The 16,920-nt window shown below is 49.1% G+C and overlaps 1 protein-coding gene across 1 annotated transcript in view; it reads right to left on the bottom strand.

The window, feature by feature from the left end:
* GBAS (glioblastoma amplified sequence) overlaps positions 1-16,920 on the bottom strand; it is a 28,903-nt gene that overhangs the window by 8,111 nt on the left and 3,872 nt on the right. Inside the window, exons 2-6 of the mRNA XM_006889771.1 lie at positions 13,887-14,047; positions 5,438-5,577; positions 5,309-5,354; positions 1,864-1,958; positions 1,459-1,529 (exon numbers count right to left, since the gene is read on the bottom strand). Of these exons, the coding sequence (XP_006889833.1) occupies positions 1,459-1,529; positions 1,864-1,958; positions 5,309-5,354; positions 5,438-5,577; positions 13,887-14,047 (513 nt within the window). The remainder of the gene's footprint in view (positions 1-1,458; positions 1,530-1,863; positions 1,959-5,308; positions 5,355-5,437; positions 5,578-13,886; positions 14,048-16,920) is intronic.

Raw genomic sequence — 16,920 nt, 5'->3', positions numbered from 1 at the left:
ACCACAGGGCATTTGTAAAGTCTCAAAAGGTCGCTGAGTCAGAATGAACTTGATGGCAATGGGGAACAGAGCTTGATGGAAGGGGTGACATCAGCTCAACTCACTGCTGAAAAGTCAGAACCGACTCCTAGTGGACCCTCCAGGGGGTTTTCAGAAGCTGTACGCTGCACGGGAAGAGAATGCCCATCTCTCTCCGGCTGAGCAGCTCATGGACTTGAACCCCCAGAGGGGCAAAGCTGTTCAGCTAACAGTACAGCTCCCTGGAGACCACTCACCAGAGCTCCCGGGGGGGCCTGGATTCCCCCCAACGACAGACGAATCCAAAGCACCGGGAGTTAAGTTTTTAGTCTTTCTGAACGACATACGAGGGAGCTGAGGCGGCACAGTCCGTACTGAGCTGGGCACTGAGCCCAAGGCAGTGTCTCTGGTGGCTGGAAAGAGGGGTGGTCGCCTCCTGTTGTGATCGCAGCCTTGGAAACCTGACGGGGCGGAGGGTGGGGGCCCGCACTACATCGGAATCAACTTTATGGCCGTGAGTTTGAGTTTTCTGACCATGTATGGCGACCGGGGTGCTCTGTAGAGGCGAAGATGGGGACACCTGTCTCACAAACTTCGGGCATGTTGTCAGAAGGTGCCAGTTCTTGGGAAAAGACACCATATGGGGCAAGGTGGAGGGTCAGAGAAAGAAAGAAGGACGCTCAACAAGCTGGACAGACAGAGTGACTGTAACAGTGGCGTGCGGACGATGCAGGGTCGTGCAATATTCTGGTCTGTTGCTCGCGGGGCCACCTTGAGCCCAAGCTGACTAGACGTGGCTTAAACTCTGAGTGTCCTCTCTGTCAACTTATTAGAGACGTGGTGGTCAAGGTAGAAAATTAGAGCAAGGTTAAAACGAAAGAGTGTGGGCAACCCTGCTGGACAAGGCAGGGCTGAGAGCTTCTCTCGTGCTGCCCGACCAGCTCCAGAAGACCGGTGTGTCAGTTCCAACGTGGAGTTCGCTCTTACAGTAACAACTGTTAAATTTTTTTTACAGCAGGAAATTGGCTAATTAAGGTTTAGATGTTGAACTCAAGAGTTCAAAATTATACTTTTTCTACCACAAAAAATTTAAACAAAAACCAATGGTCAGAGTAATTTAATTTTACAACACTTCATCTCACTTTCTTTGGGCCAATTCCCTCAAGAAGGACATTGTGCTTGGAAAAGTAGAGGGTTGGGACTAGAGAGAAAGACCCCCGACGAGATTAAATGGCTGAGGGCTTGACCATGACAGAGACTGCAGGACGGGACAGGACCAGGCTCAGCTCTGTTGTTCAGAGTCACTATGAGTCATTGTGGACATGAGGCCCCCAAACAACAAAGAACACTCACATCTGGTCATCATCAAGTCAACTGCAACTCACAGCAATGGTTCTAGACTAACATATACCAAACAAGTGTCTTTTTCAGAAACATTACCTGATTTTCTCTGAGTTTATTCATCACCTCTGTGAGGGCTGGGTAGCCACCTTCATACCTCCAGAGATGGACTGAAACAGAGGTTGAAAGATCGCATGCATTAGAGTTTCGTGATACGCTGACCTCGACCATATCTAGAGGTTCCCACTAATAACACAGCACCAACTGTCACATGCCAGGTGCTGGCCTGTGAATTACACCACACAGTTTCAGCACTAGATTTAAACAATGAAAAACGTCGTTTGTGAATGAATTTATGAGAATGACTTTAACGGTGATGTAACATGATACTGACGCTCGGAAAGCTCTGATGATAGCAAACAGCATTACTTCAGGTGACTACGTAAGCGGTTACAATGAAGGTTTAAGGAGCAAGGGTTTATTCCAGAGACGGCCGCTTCCTACCAGCTTGATCCTGCTCGCCATACCACGTGTTCCAAGTCCCCACCAAAGTACAAGGGTAATGTTTATCTTCGTGAATCTTTGGCAACACCTCTTGACTTAAAGAGAAGAGACAGCAAGACTAATTAAACAACCAGCAAAATGTGACTCGGTTAACAACACATGCTTAGGAAAAAGCAAAAAGCCAGCAACTCCCCTCCATGCTCTGACCACCGGCGGAGGGACAGTTTTACGCTAAAACAACATGCAGGCGTCACCCCTTTGAGTTTGTTTACATTGTGCCACACTGCGTTATGGGCAGCTCCATGTCTGGTCCTTGACTATCTGGACCAGCTGTAAGCCACTAAAACCTAAAAATGACAAAAATGACTCCAAGGAGTCCCGAAACTCTGGACCCCCGGGTCTACTATATCAGGGAGACGGGAAACTCAAAGAGCTGCAGGATGGGATGCTGATAAAAGCTAATTTCTGCTGCTTCCAAAGGTAGGAGAGTTGAGAGAAGCCGGAATAGGAAGAGAAGGAGATGGAAAAAATTGGAATGATGGAAAAGGAACAGGGTGAGGCTTAGCAGGGGGATAGACATACACCAGCAGGCCACCGGCAGGCAGAGGCCGGGGAGCGGAGGACAAACTGGCCTGCAGGAAGGAGGAAGATGGGGCGGGAACACGGACTGGCAGCCACTCCAAGCCCAGCAGTCCCGCGGGCCATCAGAGGACCACACAGCAAAGATTCAGCGGGCAGCGCAATCTAAGCAGCTGAGGGACTAGCGGTGTATCAGGCGTCCCGCCTCAAACGTGGTTCTGCGTGCTGTCCCCACACGTGCAGCAGCTAAACCCAGGCACGAGCGCTGCTGATCAGGGTAACAGGGTGTCACAGCAGGGTAACGGGGTGTCACAGCAGAGCCTGATTCCATGCAAACCCGCCAGTGTCCACGTTCTGGACAAAGGCAGGAGAGGAGGCGCAACTGTGCCAGGCCTTAGATGAACCCTGAAGCCGTATGCTTTTCAGAGAACATGCGAATCGTGGAAAACTGAGTGAAACCAATTCACTCAAGTAATCAAAAGGGTCTCAGGGGTCTCAAGGGGGAGCTATTCAAATTATTTGAGGCCACTTGAGTGAAAGTAAGCAAGTGACCGCCACCAGGTGCCGGGCTGCCAGGACTGACGGTATAAGAAGAGTCAGCAGAGCAAAGCTCCCAGTGGTCCGAGAGCTGCAACCACCCACGCCCAGGCCCGAGGACAATGATCGTGGCGTGTCCGTGGGTGGTGCAGATGGTTAGTGCACCTCAGAAGGGAGGCCTGGCCATGCTCTTGATAAAACCAGGCCCACAGACGCTTATGGAGCAAGGCTCCATTCTGACACACAGGGGACCCTGAAATCGACGTGACAGTAACGGCTGCCTGCTGGAACAACGACCAACGATGGGTGGTTCTTTAAGGGTGGCAGTGCCTTCTGAAATGAAGACCTGATTACACATATCTGATGCCTACGCTGTGAGGGTGCAGAAACAGCATGGGACTGATGGAGGCTGGGGCTGGGGCAGAGGAGGCAGGAAGGTGAGCTGGGAGTGGGTTTCCTTTATGCACAGACGTGAGTGGGGAGTCAACCTCGCTGATATGGGGCCGATGTGGAGGAGAAGGGACAGCACAACCCAGGGGGCCCAGAAGAGGGAGGGGAGCGGACTGGACAGTGGCCAGGGGTCTAGCTACCACTCAGTCCAGAGCCAGGCCGATCTCCTCTGCCGAGGGCCCCAGGCATATTCTTCCTTGGAGAGTCCTGGCCCAGTCCAAGTGGAGACTGCAAAGTGGGCAATGCTCACCCAGAACTGGGGGGGAGGGGGTCCCCACTATGCCAGGCAGGAGTTAACCCTTTACATACTAGAAACAAGGAGCTGCGGGAAGCATCAGACATGGGAAGAGCTTGGGAAGGAAGGGTCAGGACTCAAGACTGGAGACACGGGGGCAGCTGGCACCCCAGGGGTCACCCCGGAAGCCGACTGGGATCAGGGCTCCACGGGCTAGGGTGGGAGGCGGAAAAGGAGTAAGCAGAGAACCCTGGTGTGAAGACACACCATGGGAAGAACACACAGTCCTGAGAGACTCCTGAGTCACCAAGTGCCCAGGGAGGCCTGATGTGACACCTGGGGAGAGTCGCAGCCAGGGCACTGGAGAGAGAGGTTGGAAACTCAATGGAAACATGTGACAGAAAGCCCGAAATCCACACCCAGAATCTAGTAGCTAAAGCAAAGACAGGAACAGCAACCCAGGGGAACAGCAGAGAGAAAAAGCCTGCTGTCTGGGGAGACCTGGAGACCAGCAGGTTCCAGGGTATTTTCCAAAAGAGACTGCCAAGGTCTGTGGGAAGTCCTCTGCAGCTGTTCCACGGCACCGGGTCTGAATCTACCTGACGCTCTGCAGGAGAGGGATGTATATTCAGGCCTTGGAAACCTGAGGAGGGTCGCCATGTGTTGAAACTGACCACACGGGGTAGTGGGCTTGGTTATCTGGGGTTACATTTCACCAACCACCTTCAGAAAAAGTAAAAAAACCACAGCCATGAAACTACAACTGGGGTCTGGTTTTGAAAAGCTCTGGTGTTGGTTCTGGTGATAAGCCACTTGCCCTCTTAGGAGGATGGCTGGCATGAAGGCCACGACCTTTCTCAAATTAAATCCATCTCAGGCATAACCCACTTATGGTCAGAGATAACATGAGGCTGCTGGAGACGGGGGGCTGGGAAAGAGGAACTCTGGAAGTGAACTGGGATGGAGAGACGGGGGCTGGGAAACAGGAACTCTGGAAGTGAACTGGGATGGGGTGTCCGTTCTGCTACATGGGCAGGAAGTCAACCTCCCGGCCTTGGAGCCAGTTTGGCAGAGGGACACTAAAATCCGAATTCTGCGAATGTATTTAAGAGGAGACTCCTGTGTAACTCTACGATCATAAGTTCTTATTTACATTCTCTGCACTCCGTAAGAGCTTCTGGCCCTCGGATCACGAAGGTCAGCAGAACTGACCGCGCTCTGGAGCGGCAGACGTGGGAGGGGCTGGCAGACATGAGTTTATGTACATGACTTCCATGGGGTCATTTCACTTGGGAGAAACCTGGACTCCAGGGAGGTCCCAGCGGTGTGAACTCTAACCCCTGACACTGGAGATGGAATGGCTTTCAGCGCCCGCACGTGGGGAGGTGTGGGGAGAAGAGTCAAGCACTGGGAGAGGAGCTGGACAAGTTGGGGGGCCTGAGAGGTTCCTTCCACCTAAGAGTCTGCTCACCGTCTCAGGGGCATTTGGCTACGTGGTGACTTAGCTGAGCGAGAGCTTGGAAGCAAAAGAGTCTTGGCCCCCAACCCCACACAGCACTCCAGTAAGTCCAAACAACACGAAACTCGCTAATATTGTCATTATTGTTATTTCTCCCCAAGTAAAGGACAGCTTGGTATACACACCAAATTTTGTTGTAAGCTTCTAGGCACTCCGGCTTAACATTGTGAACTGAAACAAAAGAAAATGCAACGATAAACTTGTGAACCACGGGGCAGATGGGCGAACCTGGGGCCAGCACGCCCGCCACTCACACTGCAGCTTGTACAGGCTGCTGGTCTCCCTTTTGGCCAGGAGGTTGGAGTGGGCGTCTTTCCTCGGGTCCACCTTCCGGACAAATAAGGACTTCAGCCAGCTGTCTTCTCGAGGCCTCACACTGGAGGAGGCCAAATCCCTGCAGGAGGAGAAATGGGATCTTTTGAGTCACAGTGAGGTGTGGGGACCTTGGGTTTTTCTGTGACGTCGTTGGTCCACAAGCACACAGGGACACCGGTTCTAGGCCCTCCTCCAGAAGCTAACACAAACATCACCAGGGTCTGTCCACTCCGTCCCTTCGGCGCTGGGCACACAGCAAACAGCGGCAGGGGACACGAAAAAGGATGGTGCAGACGGAGCCTCAGGTCTGTCTCAGAAACTTCAACTGGGTGTTTGTTCACCAGAGCAATCAGCGACATGGGGAATAAGCAGGGGATAGGAAACCGATTCCTTCTTTAAAAAGAAAGCCGAAGGGGTCCGTGAAACACAGTCAAAGGAAAAATTCACATGTGCTTTGAATCCCAGACTAGGAGTGGGAAGGGGGACCCAACAAACCATCAGGCTGGGTAGGAGGAAGCATCAGTGACAAAGAGGAAAACCTACACACCCATGTTCACCACGGCTTTGTTCACAATAGCAAAGAGTTCAAAACAACCCAAGTGCTCATCAACAAACGAATGGATAGAGAAGCTGTGGTATATTCACACAATGGATTACTATGCTGCATAGGAAAAACAAGGAACCCATGAAATATTATTCAAAATGGGTGACCCTGGAGGACATTATGCTGAGTGAAATATCTCAGTCACAAAAGGACAAATATTGCATAGTGCCAGTGCTGTAAAATGGGACTGACATCGGGGTTGGGGGGGAGACTGAGAAAAATGGGATAAATAATGTATACTGCATTGAAACAGATGAGGGGGAAAACTGTTTAAAAGGGTTATGTGATTAGGTATTATTGTCATGACAGGAGTCCAGAACGAAGGCTGCGTAGTGGAGTGGACTTGGGGGGAGGGATTGTATAACAAAAAATAAAAAAAAAAGAAAAAGAGGGAGACCCTCAACAAGGTGGGCAGACACAGTGACTTTAACAGCAGGTGCAAACACTGTGACTGAGGACGGTGGCGGAGGGGGCAGTGGTTCAGTCTGTCGTTGGAGGGTTGCCAGAAACCCAGAGGACTCCCGCACCTCACAAGCACATTCCTCCATCTCCTTCCCTCCCCTGCCTGCCTGTCTGCGTGTTTCCTGACCTATTTGTCCTTGGTAATGGTTATCCAAGCTGCCTGGACAGGGGCAAAAACAGGAAAGCAGACTGTATTGAACTACCGTGTATGGGTAACTCTGTGCACCTGTTTAAACACAGCTCACTGCAGGGTATTAACCATTAGCTGTTAGCCCCCAAAGCAGGAAGCCAGGCTGGCTGGAAGGCGTGCATATTAGAAATGTAAGACAAGATACTGGGTAGGACACGTGCCCATATTGGCCCAATAGACCCCAGGTGCATAGTTTTACACCAGGTATTCATCAAGAACGTTCATTATAGCCTGGTTTCCACTTTCGCCTCAAACAGACAATGCGGATACTCATTAACTACAACCCAATCCCAAACCCATGCAGTCCAGTTGGTTCTGACACACATCTTTTCTTATCTATTTGCCTCCTCTCCCCATGTGTACATGTATGCAATTTTTATAATTAATCTCTATAAAAGCTCATGCTTAAGTCTCCTCATAGGTAAGGTAACCCCTGATAACTATTGAAAAGTAGATCCTGAAAATGAGAATTTGGTTGTGACTCATCCTTCTTCCCAGCTCCATACAAGGGGCCTTGGTGTGGTGCAACCCCTGTGGGAGGCAGTGTGGCGCTTTCTCAAAAAGTTGCAAATAGAAATACCATTTGACCCAGCAATTCCACTACTGGGAATATACCCCAAAGAGACCACAACTGCCATCCAAGCAGATATATGCACATACATGTTTACTGTGGCTTTGTTCACAATAGCAAGGAGTTGGAAACAACCTAAGTCCCATCAACAAACGAATGGATAGAGAAGCTGTGGTATGGTCACACAATGGAATACTACGGTGCATTGAAAAAAAAGGAACTCATGTAATATTATTCAAAATGGGTGAGCCTGGAGGACACTATGCTGAGTGAAGTATCTCAGTCACAAAAGGACAAATACTGCATGGTGCCATTGCTGTAAAACAGGACTGACATCGGGGTTGGGAGGGAGACTGAGAAAGATGGGTTCAATAATGTATACTGCATTGAAAAAGATGAGGGAGAAAACTGTTGAAAAGGGATATGTGATTAGGTATTACTGTCATCACGGGAGTCCAGAGCAAAGGCTGCATAGTGGAGTGGACCTGGGGGGAGGGATTGTAAAACAATGAAGGAATTTTTCTTTTACTTTTCCAAGAGGGTGGTGTACTGGGGAGGGAGAGAAAAGTGCAACAATGAGTGAACGGAAATCTACAGTCTGTAAATTTTCATTGAAATTAATAATAAAAAAAATTTTTTTAAACCCAAGGATCCCTGGTGGCACAGTGGTCAAAACATTCACCTGCGAACCACAGGCTGCCAGTTTGAATCCTCTGCTGCTCTGAGAGAGACAGATGCATGGTCTCGGAAACCCGATGGGGAAGTTTCTGTGTTCTAAGATCTCAGAGTCAGATTGGATTGACTTACATACATGGAGGGCCCTTGTATTTAAAACTCAGTTGGGCCTGAGGACCTAGTGGTGTTATACTTTGGGGGAACTTTCTTCTAAGTTCTACAGGACTCTTCTGTCAATTTGCTGCACTGAGGTAACTGGGGTTTGCTGTGATGCTGAACCTTGTGGCACTGAAGGGTCAAATGCCATAATGGCTGCCAAGAGTGGACAGTGTTTGGTGGAGCTCTCAGTTTAAGAGAGGTTTGGAAGCAGGAGTAGCATCCACTTCCTAAACCACATGCCTCTGGAAACTCTATGAACTTGGAGAAACAACAATAGTTACAGAAAGGCTTCAGGCCTTATGTTCATAGGGTTGCCATGAGTCGTGCTCGACTCGACAGCAATCAACAGCTTAGCAGTGTTGTCATTCTAATGCCACAGAACCATGACCAAGAACAAACTCTGCTGTCTACATTTTAATTTGTAGTTGGTGTTTTTTTTTAATTTAATTTTATTATTTTTTTGTATGTACTGTCAAATCTGATCTGACTGGTACAGGAGGAGATTGCCCCTCCTTCTCCAGCAGAGCACCTGTAGTTTGTAGTTTTTTGTGATGCTATTCTGACTTGTGAGAGATATTATTATAAAAAGGAGCTCCGTTCAGTCCAAAACTATCCTTTGATCAGTTTCCTGAATTCACTCACTACCTAAACTCAAAGGTAGTTTGAGGAACTCAAAGGTTCAAATCCACCAGCTGCTCTGAGGGCTACAGATGGACAATCTCCTTCTGTGTGACTCACAGTGAACAAGACCTCATTTATGTAGCAAACATAGAAGTAAGGGGAATAAGCAAATGCTCTTACTTTTCCAGCTGGAGGGAGAGCTATGAGTTGTTTCAACAATTTTTTTTTTAAAAAAGGAGCTCCATTGACTTTTTTAAAAAGGAAATGTTCAAACACACAAAATCGGCCTTTAAAAAAGTTAATGATTTCCTTTTTCTTAAATTAAAAGACTGTCTTTACTGAGGGGAAAAAAATTAGCTTAGTAATATCTGCTCACTGCATCAACAAATCAATTTATTAAACCCACTGCCTCAGAGTAGATTCTCTGCATTGGGTTCCAGAGGAGCTGTCAATCTTTAAAGGGAAGAAATCACCTGTCTTTTTCCCCCTAAGAGCAGCCAGTGTTTTCGAACTGCTAACAGTTATTTCTTCCAAATCCTCCCTCTGTAATGAGCTTCTCCCCCAGGTTGAACTGCCCACAAGCCAAGCTGTGTCCTTCTTGACGGCACTGTGTTGAACCCACACGGCCCCTTCTGAATCCACATTTCTGCACAATCCCTTTCCTACTGAAGGAGCCGTGGTGATTGAGACTGCTAACTGGAAGGTCAAAGGTCAGCATTTCAAACCTACAGGCTGCTCTGCGGGAGAGAAACCTGGTGATCTGGTCCTGTGAGGATTACTGGAAACCCCACAGGCAGCTCCACTGGGTTCAACTCTACAGGGTCAGGATCAGCTGGGCTGCGGGCAGAGGCTGGTTTGCTGCGTGGCCTCCATCTCCAGCTGGGGCCCTCACAGCCTACAGTTTCAGATGATCTTGAACCTGTCTATCCACACACAGATTATCCTTCGTGCCCTTTGCTGGACCATGCAGGAGGAGCGGTAACGCACTTGGATTTTAAATGGTCCAGGGTCACGATCCCATCCAGGGCTTCTAAGAAGGCCCGGGTGCTGGCAGGAAAGAGACTCTCTGGGATAATCTCTGCACAAACCCTGCTTTCTGGAGCAGTTTCTACAAGCTCAATGAGAAGATTTTTGAATAATGGGCATTTTCAAAGATAAACCGTAACTCTTATAAATGATCGCCCAGAGGTCTCCAAGACTGTAAATCTTTGTAAACAATTTCTGTCTCTTTCTCCCTCAGAACAGGTGGGGGCTCAGACCATGAACATTCTGGTCTGCACCTGAGTATATTAACCACTGCACCACCAAGGTTTAAAGCACTTATAGTACCTACTATATGGCAAGCAGTTAAGAAAATAATTTTTTTAATTTAATTTTATTTTTTAAATTTATTTATTTTTCATTTCAATGAACATCTACAGAGATTTTGGAATTCCATTCATTCATTGGTGCACTCAAGAAAATAAAATTTTTGTGATGACAGACTGTAAAATGCAGTTCTTAAAATTTTAAGAGGTTAAAAAGACAAATTTTTTTTTAAATTTGAGATGAAATATAAAACTATGCTTTTGCAAAAATTAACATCATACTGTGTCTCCTGTCTTCAATTCAACCTTTTGTCCTTAGTAAGCTCACCATCAACAAGGTAATTCTCCAAGTGAACCCTCCTCCCTGCCATCCAGTCCTGTGAAGACACCAGTGAGTCATTTTGCACCCGGCTCCCCAGCTGGGATTGCACCCCAAATTTTCATTTTGAAAAACTTTACACACAGGGGTGCTGCACAAACATTAAGGCAGGTCCCAGTGCCGAGTCTTTTGAAAGCAAGGGGTGTGTCATGATACTTTACATCTAAATATTTCATCAGCAAGCATCTCTTAAGACTGAAAACAAAACCACAATACTTAAGAAGAATCCCTTTAGCTCTAAAGTCTACTCTGTGATAGTAAAAAGTCCCAACTACCCCTAGAGGTTTTCTGAGAGAGAAAGAAGGCCTTTGAGCAGCCCAAACCTTTTGCACTGGACTAGTAACGTCACTAATGGCAAAGTAGATTGCGCTGCTCACCCAATGGTCAGAGGTTCAAATCCACCAGTAGGTCCATAGGAGAGAGCTGGGCAGTGTCCTCCCAGAAAGATTTACAGCCTTGGAAACCTGATGGAGAATCATTCCGAGCTGCACTTGACTCAAAGGGAGTGGGTCTGGGTTTATAGCCAAATGAAAGGTTCACAGTGCAAACGCAGCCAAGGGCAGAAAGGCCTAAAGATCTGGTCTCATGAAGATTACTAGTTGAGAAGATGCAATGGTGAGGTTCTGCACTGCTGCCTCTGGGTGCTTGAGTCGGACTTGACTCAGCGGGACAGGAAGAGGGAAGCAGGCTCAGGGTTCACACAAGGGCCACGTCTGGGAGGTCTTTCTAAGATGAAAGTCTTGCACAGAATCCCTCAGTCTCACGAGAGACCAACAGCTTCCAAGGGAGCTCTGATGGTCTAGTGGCAAGAAGCTGTGCTGCAAGCCCAAAGGCACGAGGTTCAAATCCACCAGCTGCTCCACTGGAGAAGGAGGGGCAATCTTCTCCTGTGCCAGTCGGATTTGATTCGATGGTACACAAGAAAAGAAAAAAGAAGAAGACCAATGGCTTCCAGTCCACACTCTGGCTAGGCATTCAGAGAAGCCTGCTGAGGACTGAGCTAGGGCAGGGCAGACAGACAGAAGCCAGAACTGACACACCTTGACATGAGAGGGGAGAGCTGACAAATGATGAGACAGGAGAAGACTGAGGAAGAAGAGGAGGAGGAGGGGCTGGGCTGAGGGAGGGAAGCCCTCTGGGTTCCTGGCCTTTCAGGAGACAGAGGGAGCTAAATTCTGACGCATTCAGGGCACCCTGAGGGATGCCAGTGGGTGCCCAGAGGGCCCGTGCTGAGCAGAGCCAAGTACACAGACAGGACTGTCCCAGAGGCCACTCCGCAAGGTCACCATGACACTGTGCTGGCAAGCCCCTGACCTGGCTGACACGCCCTCCTTGAGACGCCTCCTTGGGGACTGTCCCCCAGCACTGACCTCACTGCCAGCACCTGTGACCGGCCTGTAGACGGTGACTGGCCTCAGGCCTCATTCCCCGGCCCGGTCTATCTCTATCCCTCTCTTCCAACAGTCTCATTGATATTGATGGTTTTACAAATATTTTATACAAAAAATTTCAGCCAAAAATTGTGAACAGTACGGATACCTACCTATTGACACCTGTCAACATTTACAGGAGTGGCATCCACTTCCTAAACAACATGTCCCAGAAACTCTATGAACATTGATGTCGATAGTTGGAGAGGGGCTTCAGGCCTTCTGTTCATAAGGTCACTATGAGTCTTGCTCAATTTGAAGGCAATCAACAACAACAACAACAACATATACTGCTCTAGGGAGGTCTGGTGGCTTAGTAGTAAGGAGTTAGCTGATAACTCAAAGGTACATGGTTCAAATCCACCCCTGAAAACCCGTTGGAGGGTTCTGATGTGACGGTACACAACAAGAAGATATGTACTGTTCAAAGAAGCTCTGGTGGTTGAGGGGTGAGGAGCTGTCTGGCAACCTAAAGGTGGTGGTTGTTGTTGTTATGTGCCGTCAAGTCATTTGCAACTCATAGCAACCCTATGTACAACAGCCCTAAACCCTGCTCTATCCTGTGCCAATCGCACTGCCTCTGACACACCCATCCTGATTACCCCAGTCACCGAATCAATCCACCTCATAGAGGGTCTTCTCCTCTTGCGCCGTCCCTCCACCCTCCCAAGCATGATGTCCCTCTCCAAGGACCTATCCCTCCTTGCAACATGCCCAAAGTATGTCAGATGAAGCCCCAGAATCCTTGCCTCCAAGAAGTTGCTTGGTTTAACCCTCTCCAAATGAATCTGTTTTCTTGGCAGTCCATGGTATATTCAATACTCTTCTCCAGCACCACAGCTCAAAAGCTCCTTCTGTCCTCCCTAGTCACTGTCCAACTCTCTGATGCATAACAAGTGATTGCAATGACCATGACCTGTATCAGGTGCACCTTAGTCTACAGAGAGACACCATTGCTATTGAGTACTTTAGAGAGGTCCCTAACAGCAGACTTTCCCATTGCAATAGGTTTTTTGAAAGGTTCATGGTTCAAATCCATCTTTGAAAACCCACTGGAGGGTTCTGACATGACAGTATACAACAACAACAACATATTGCTCAAGGGAGCTCTGGTGCTTGAGTGGTGAGGAGTTGGCACTGCCAACCCACAAGCCTATGGTTCAAATTCACCAGCTGTTTCTTGGGAGAAAGCTTGCGCTCAACGACTAACCTTAAAGGTGAGGGGTCAGAAGCCACTGGAGGTGCCCCAGAAGCAAGGCCTGGGGATTTGCTTCCGCTTCGCGGCAGTTCTCCTCCGTAACACACGTGGTCACCAGAGCCGGCACTGACCAGCTGGCCACAGGTCTGCTTTTCTGACAGACAGTTGCTGATGGTTACCACCCAGTCATTCAAGCTTGTGGCTACCTCTCCTGTGCGGAACAGCACCTGCGACGTGGGCTTTTCAAGGCTGTGACCTTTCAGAAGCAGATCACCAGACCCGGCTTCCAAACTGCTTCTAGGTGGGTTCGAACCGCCAACCTCTTGGATGGTGTTGAGTGCTTCACTGCACCACATGGGGTTTCCTGGATATACAGGTGACCCTTCAACAGCACAGCTTGAATCTGTAGGAGTCCTCTTACACATCAGGCTTTGCTATCGTGTGAGTTAAAATTGTGTGCTTCTTCCATCCACGTGAGCAATTTATCGCTCCAGGAAATGGCATATTGCCGTAAAAAGTGACACTGATGTCTGACTGCACCGTGGGGCGATGCCCCAATCCTCAACTATCCCCTCTCTCATTGCAGTCAATGCAGAACCAATTCACAGCTGAACGTCTGGCTGATTTGAGAGGCTGTAAATCACACAGGAGGAAACTCGGAGCTGCAGCTAGACTTGAACTGCCAGAGGCCTGGCCTTGGGGCAAGAAGCACAGTGCCCTACAAAACCAACTACATTGTACCTACAGCCTAGATGTCACCACTGAGCACCACCTGTTCTCGGGCCTTCTCACCTGAATGGCTCATAACCGTCTCCAAAGCCGACCAGTCCCTCCCCGTGGGCCCATTCCACCTCCCCCATGTCACTAGTAAGCTCCTTGCTGGCACGGTCCTGGTCGTTACATGATGTCCCATCAGCGTTGGCAGCGTCAAGCACATGGTGGACCTGCAGCGTCTGTGCAGTAGACATCACCCACTACACGGTGCCCACGTCCACCAGCTTGATTCCATGACCTCTCCAAAGTCAGGCTGAGCTTTTAAAAACGGAGCCCAGCTGGTGTCACACAGCAGTCTAAACCTGTAAACGTCTGCCATGGCTCTTGGGAGTAAGTCCAAGCTCTCTGACCCGGCCCATGCACCTGGTCACTGCTCCAAGCCAACGTCCTCTCCTCTGGGGCTCCAGCCTCTTGAACTCGAGTTTCCCCTGTGCCCGACACCTTCCCACACACTGTCCCCATAGAGTTTCAGCTTCCAGAAGCGGCTGGACCCCTGGGGACAGGGTCATCAAAGCATTTGGCTGTTCACCAAAAGGTTAGCAGTTGGAAGGCTCCAACCGCTCCGTGTGAGAAGGTGGAGGCAGCCTGCTTCCTCAGAGACCACAGCCTGGGAAGTCTATGGGCTGCTCTACCTCTGCTCCAGGGTCGCTGTGGGCGGGCAGCGGTGGGTGGGCCTAGAAGAGGCTCTCTGCCACTGTGTGTGGAAAAGAACTTGTGCATTTTCTTTCAGTACCTGCCTCAATTGATAAGACTATGGGCAGAAAGAAAGAGGAAGCCCCTCAACGAGATAGACTGGCACAGCGGCCACATCAACGGAGGCAAGAACAACAGTGGCTGGGAGAAGGGAGCTCTGGTGGCCTCGTGGCAAGAAGCTGCGCTGCAATCCTGAAGGTGCACAGTTCAAGTCCACCAGCTGTTCTGCTGCAGGAGAAGGGGCAATCTCCTCCAGTGCCAGTCAGATCCGACTCAACAGTACAGAAGAAAAAAAAAGTGACTGTGAGGACGCCCCACGAATTCTTGACCTACATGGAGCCGCGAAAGATTGCCGTGAGTGAGCGTTACCTCAACAATGCCTAATGATGGGCTTTACCCTCCTAAATGGGTAAAATCCATTGCTATTCATAAATATTCAATTATTTGAGAAGTAGGTTCTTCCTGTTGTTGTTGTCAGCTGTTGAGTTGGATCTGACCTATAGCTGACCCTCCAGTGAGTTTTCAGATAAGAAGAGATTGTCCATCTGCCCATGGAGTTAGTGGATTCAAACCACGTGCCTTTGGAATTATAGCACAGCTTCTTACCACTCGGCTGCCAGAGCTCCCCAAATTATTCTTCCTAGTCCATCTTAATGTAATTTGGAAGTTCTGCTGAAACCTGTCCACCCTGGGTGACCCTATTGGTGTTTGAAATACTAGTGGTAAAGTGTCCAGCATCACAGCAACAGGCAGGCCACTGCAGATGACAAACTGACAGATGAGTGACAGACATCACGCTTGATCAAGGAGAGGGTGATTGAAAAAAGAGGAAGACCCTCAATGAGACAGGTTGACAGCAATGGCTCAAACAGAAATGACTGAGGACAGGGAAGAAAAGGGCGGGGTTTCATTCAGCTGTACATGGGGCTGATAAGAGCTGACGGCACCTTACAGTGGCCTTAAGCCTCTCTCTGAGGATTCCTCCTCCCTGAGAGCTGGGACATAGCCATGTTTTGCTTATATCAACTCCAGAAACCGGAACCAGCTGCCAAGGAGCCGATGGACACTCATGTGTGCAGAGGAACAGATAGCCAGGCCTTTTGTCCTCAATCTCTGAAGCACCAGTCTTTCTCTTAGTAACTTGGTGCTTAACCATTTGCATCACACAAGAACTGTCCAGGCTCCATGAAACTGCATACATCAATACTGATGAGTTAATTTAATTAACTGGGTTTAAGTTGAGATCTGAGCTCTGGGGGCCTAATTGGTCGGAAGCTGGGCTAACCCAATGGTGATCTGGTGTTCGAATCCTCCAGGGCTTCGAGGCAGAAAGGGGCCCAATCTCTCCTCTTGCAATGTACTACTTCCCCCACACTTGCTCTGGTGGCCTAGTGGTAACTAGCTGTGGTGCAATCCCAAAGGCACGAGGTTGGAATCCACGAACTTCTCCGAGGGGAGGTCAGTTAGGAACTGGTTCTGACTCAACTGGCCTACAGTAACAATCAGAACCTCCTGGTGCAATGAGCTGGACTGACATTGAGTCCTCTGAATCTACTTGAAGGAGATGTGAGGTCATGTCTATTTTTCACATTCAAAAACCAAAGCCCATACTTAGAAACAAACAAAACCGACTTGCTGGTGATTCACTTCACAAAGCCCCAACCACTGAAAACCACAGTTCTCCGACACACATGGGGTCACCAGAAGTTACAACTGATCTGACAGCACCGGGTTATACATTCTCAGACTCATTATTTACTTTAAAGCAAAGGTAGTATTTAAACTACTCAAAGTAACTGCAAAACCAAACGCATAGCTATCCAGTCGATTCTAACTCACAGAGCTCCTAAAGGTCTGAGTGAAACTGTCCCGCAGGATTTCCAAGTTTGTAAATCTTTAAGCAGGCAGCCAGCCACATCTTCCGCGGAACAGCTGGTAGGTTTGATCTTTCGGTTAGCAGTTGAGTGTTTAAACATTGTGCCACCAGGGTTCTTTACTCAAAGCAAATCAATGGATGAGTTACAAAGGACTTTAGTTTTTGAACTTGAAAAATGGGCATGAAGGTCAAGGTGATGGATTCAGGAAACCAGACTCCAAAGGGGTTAAAAACAAAGTTTAAACTTGACCTCTCGCTTAACTATTTGGCGCTGACAGTTGTAAACACGTTGTCCTCCACCGCCTGCTTTCAGACAGCACCGTGAGAAGGTCTGCGGGCTGACACCTCCTGAAGCCCCACCAGCATCCCGTCCCCGCGACCACCCGAAGGTGACAGTCGGGAGAAGCCCCTCCGCGGCCGCCCAGCCGAGCGCGGGCCCCGCCGCCCAAGGTCTGCAGGCCCGAGCGCAGGCGGCAGACGTGG

Source organism: Elephantulus edwardii, unplaced genomic scaffold (genome assembly GCF_000299155.1).
Source record: "Elephantulus edwardii isolate Elephantulus edwardi_28Jun2011 unplaced genomic scaffold, EleEdw1.0 scaffold00080, whole genome shotgun sequence".
In the NCBI taxonomy this organism is placed as follows: domain Eukaryota; kingdom Metazoa; phylum Chordata; class Mammalia; order Macroscelidea; family Macroscelididae; genus Elephantulus; species Elephantulus edwardii.
Note: the sequence above shows the minus strand (reverse complement) of the source record. Positions and strands in the feature narration are given on the sequence as shown.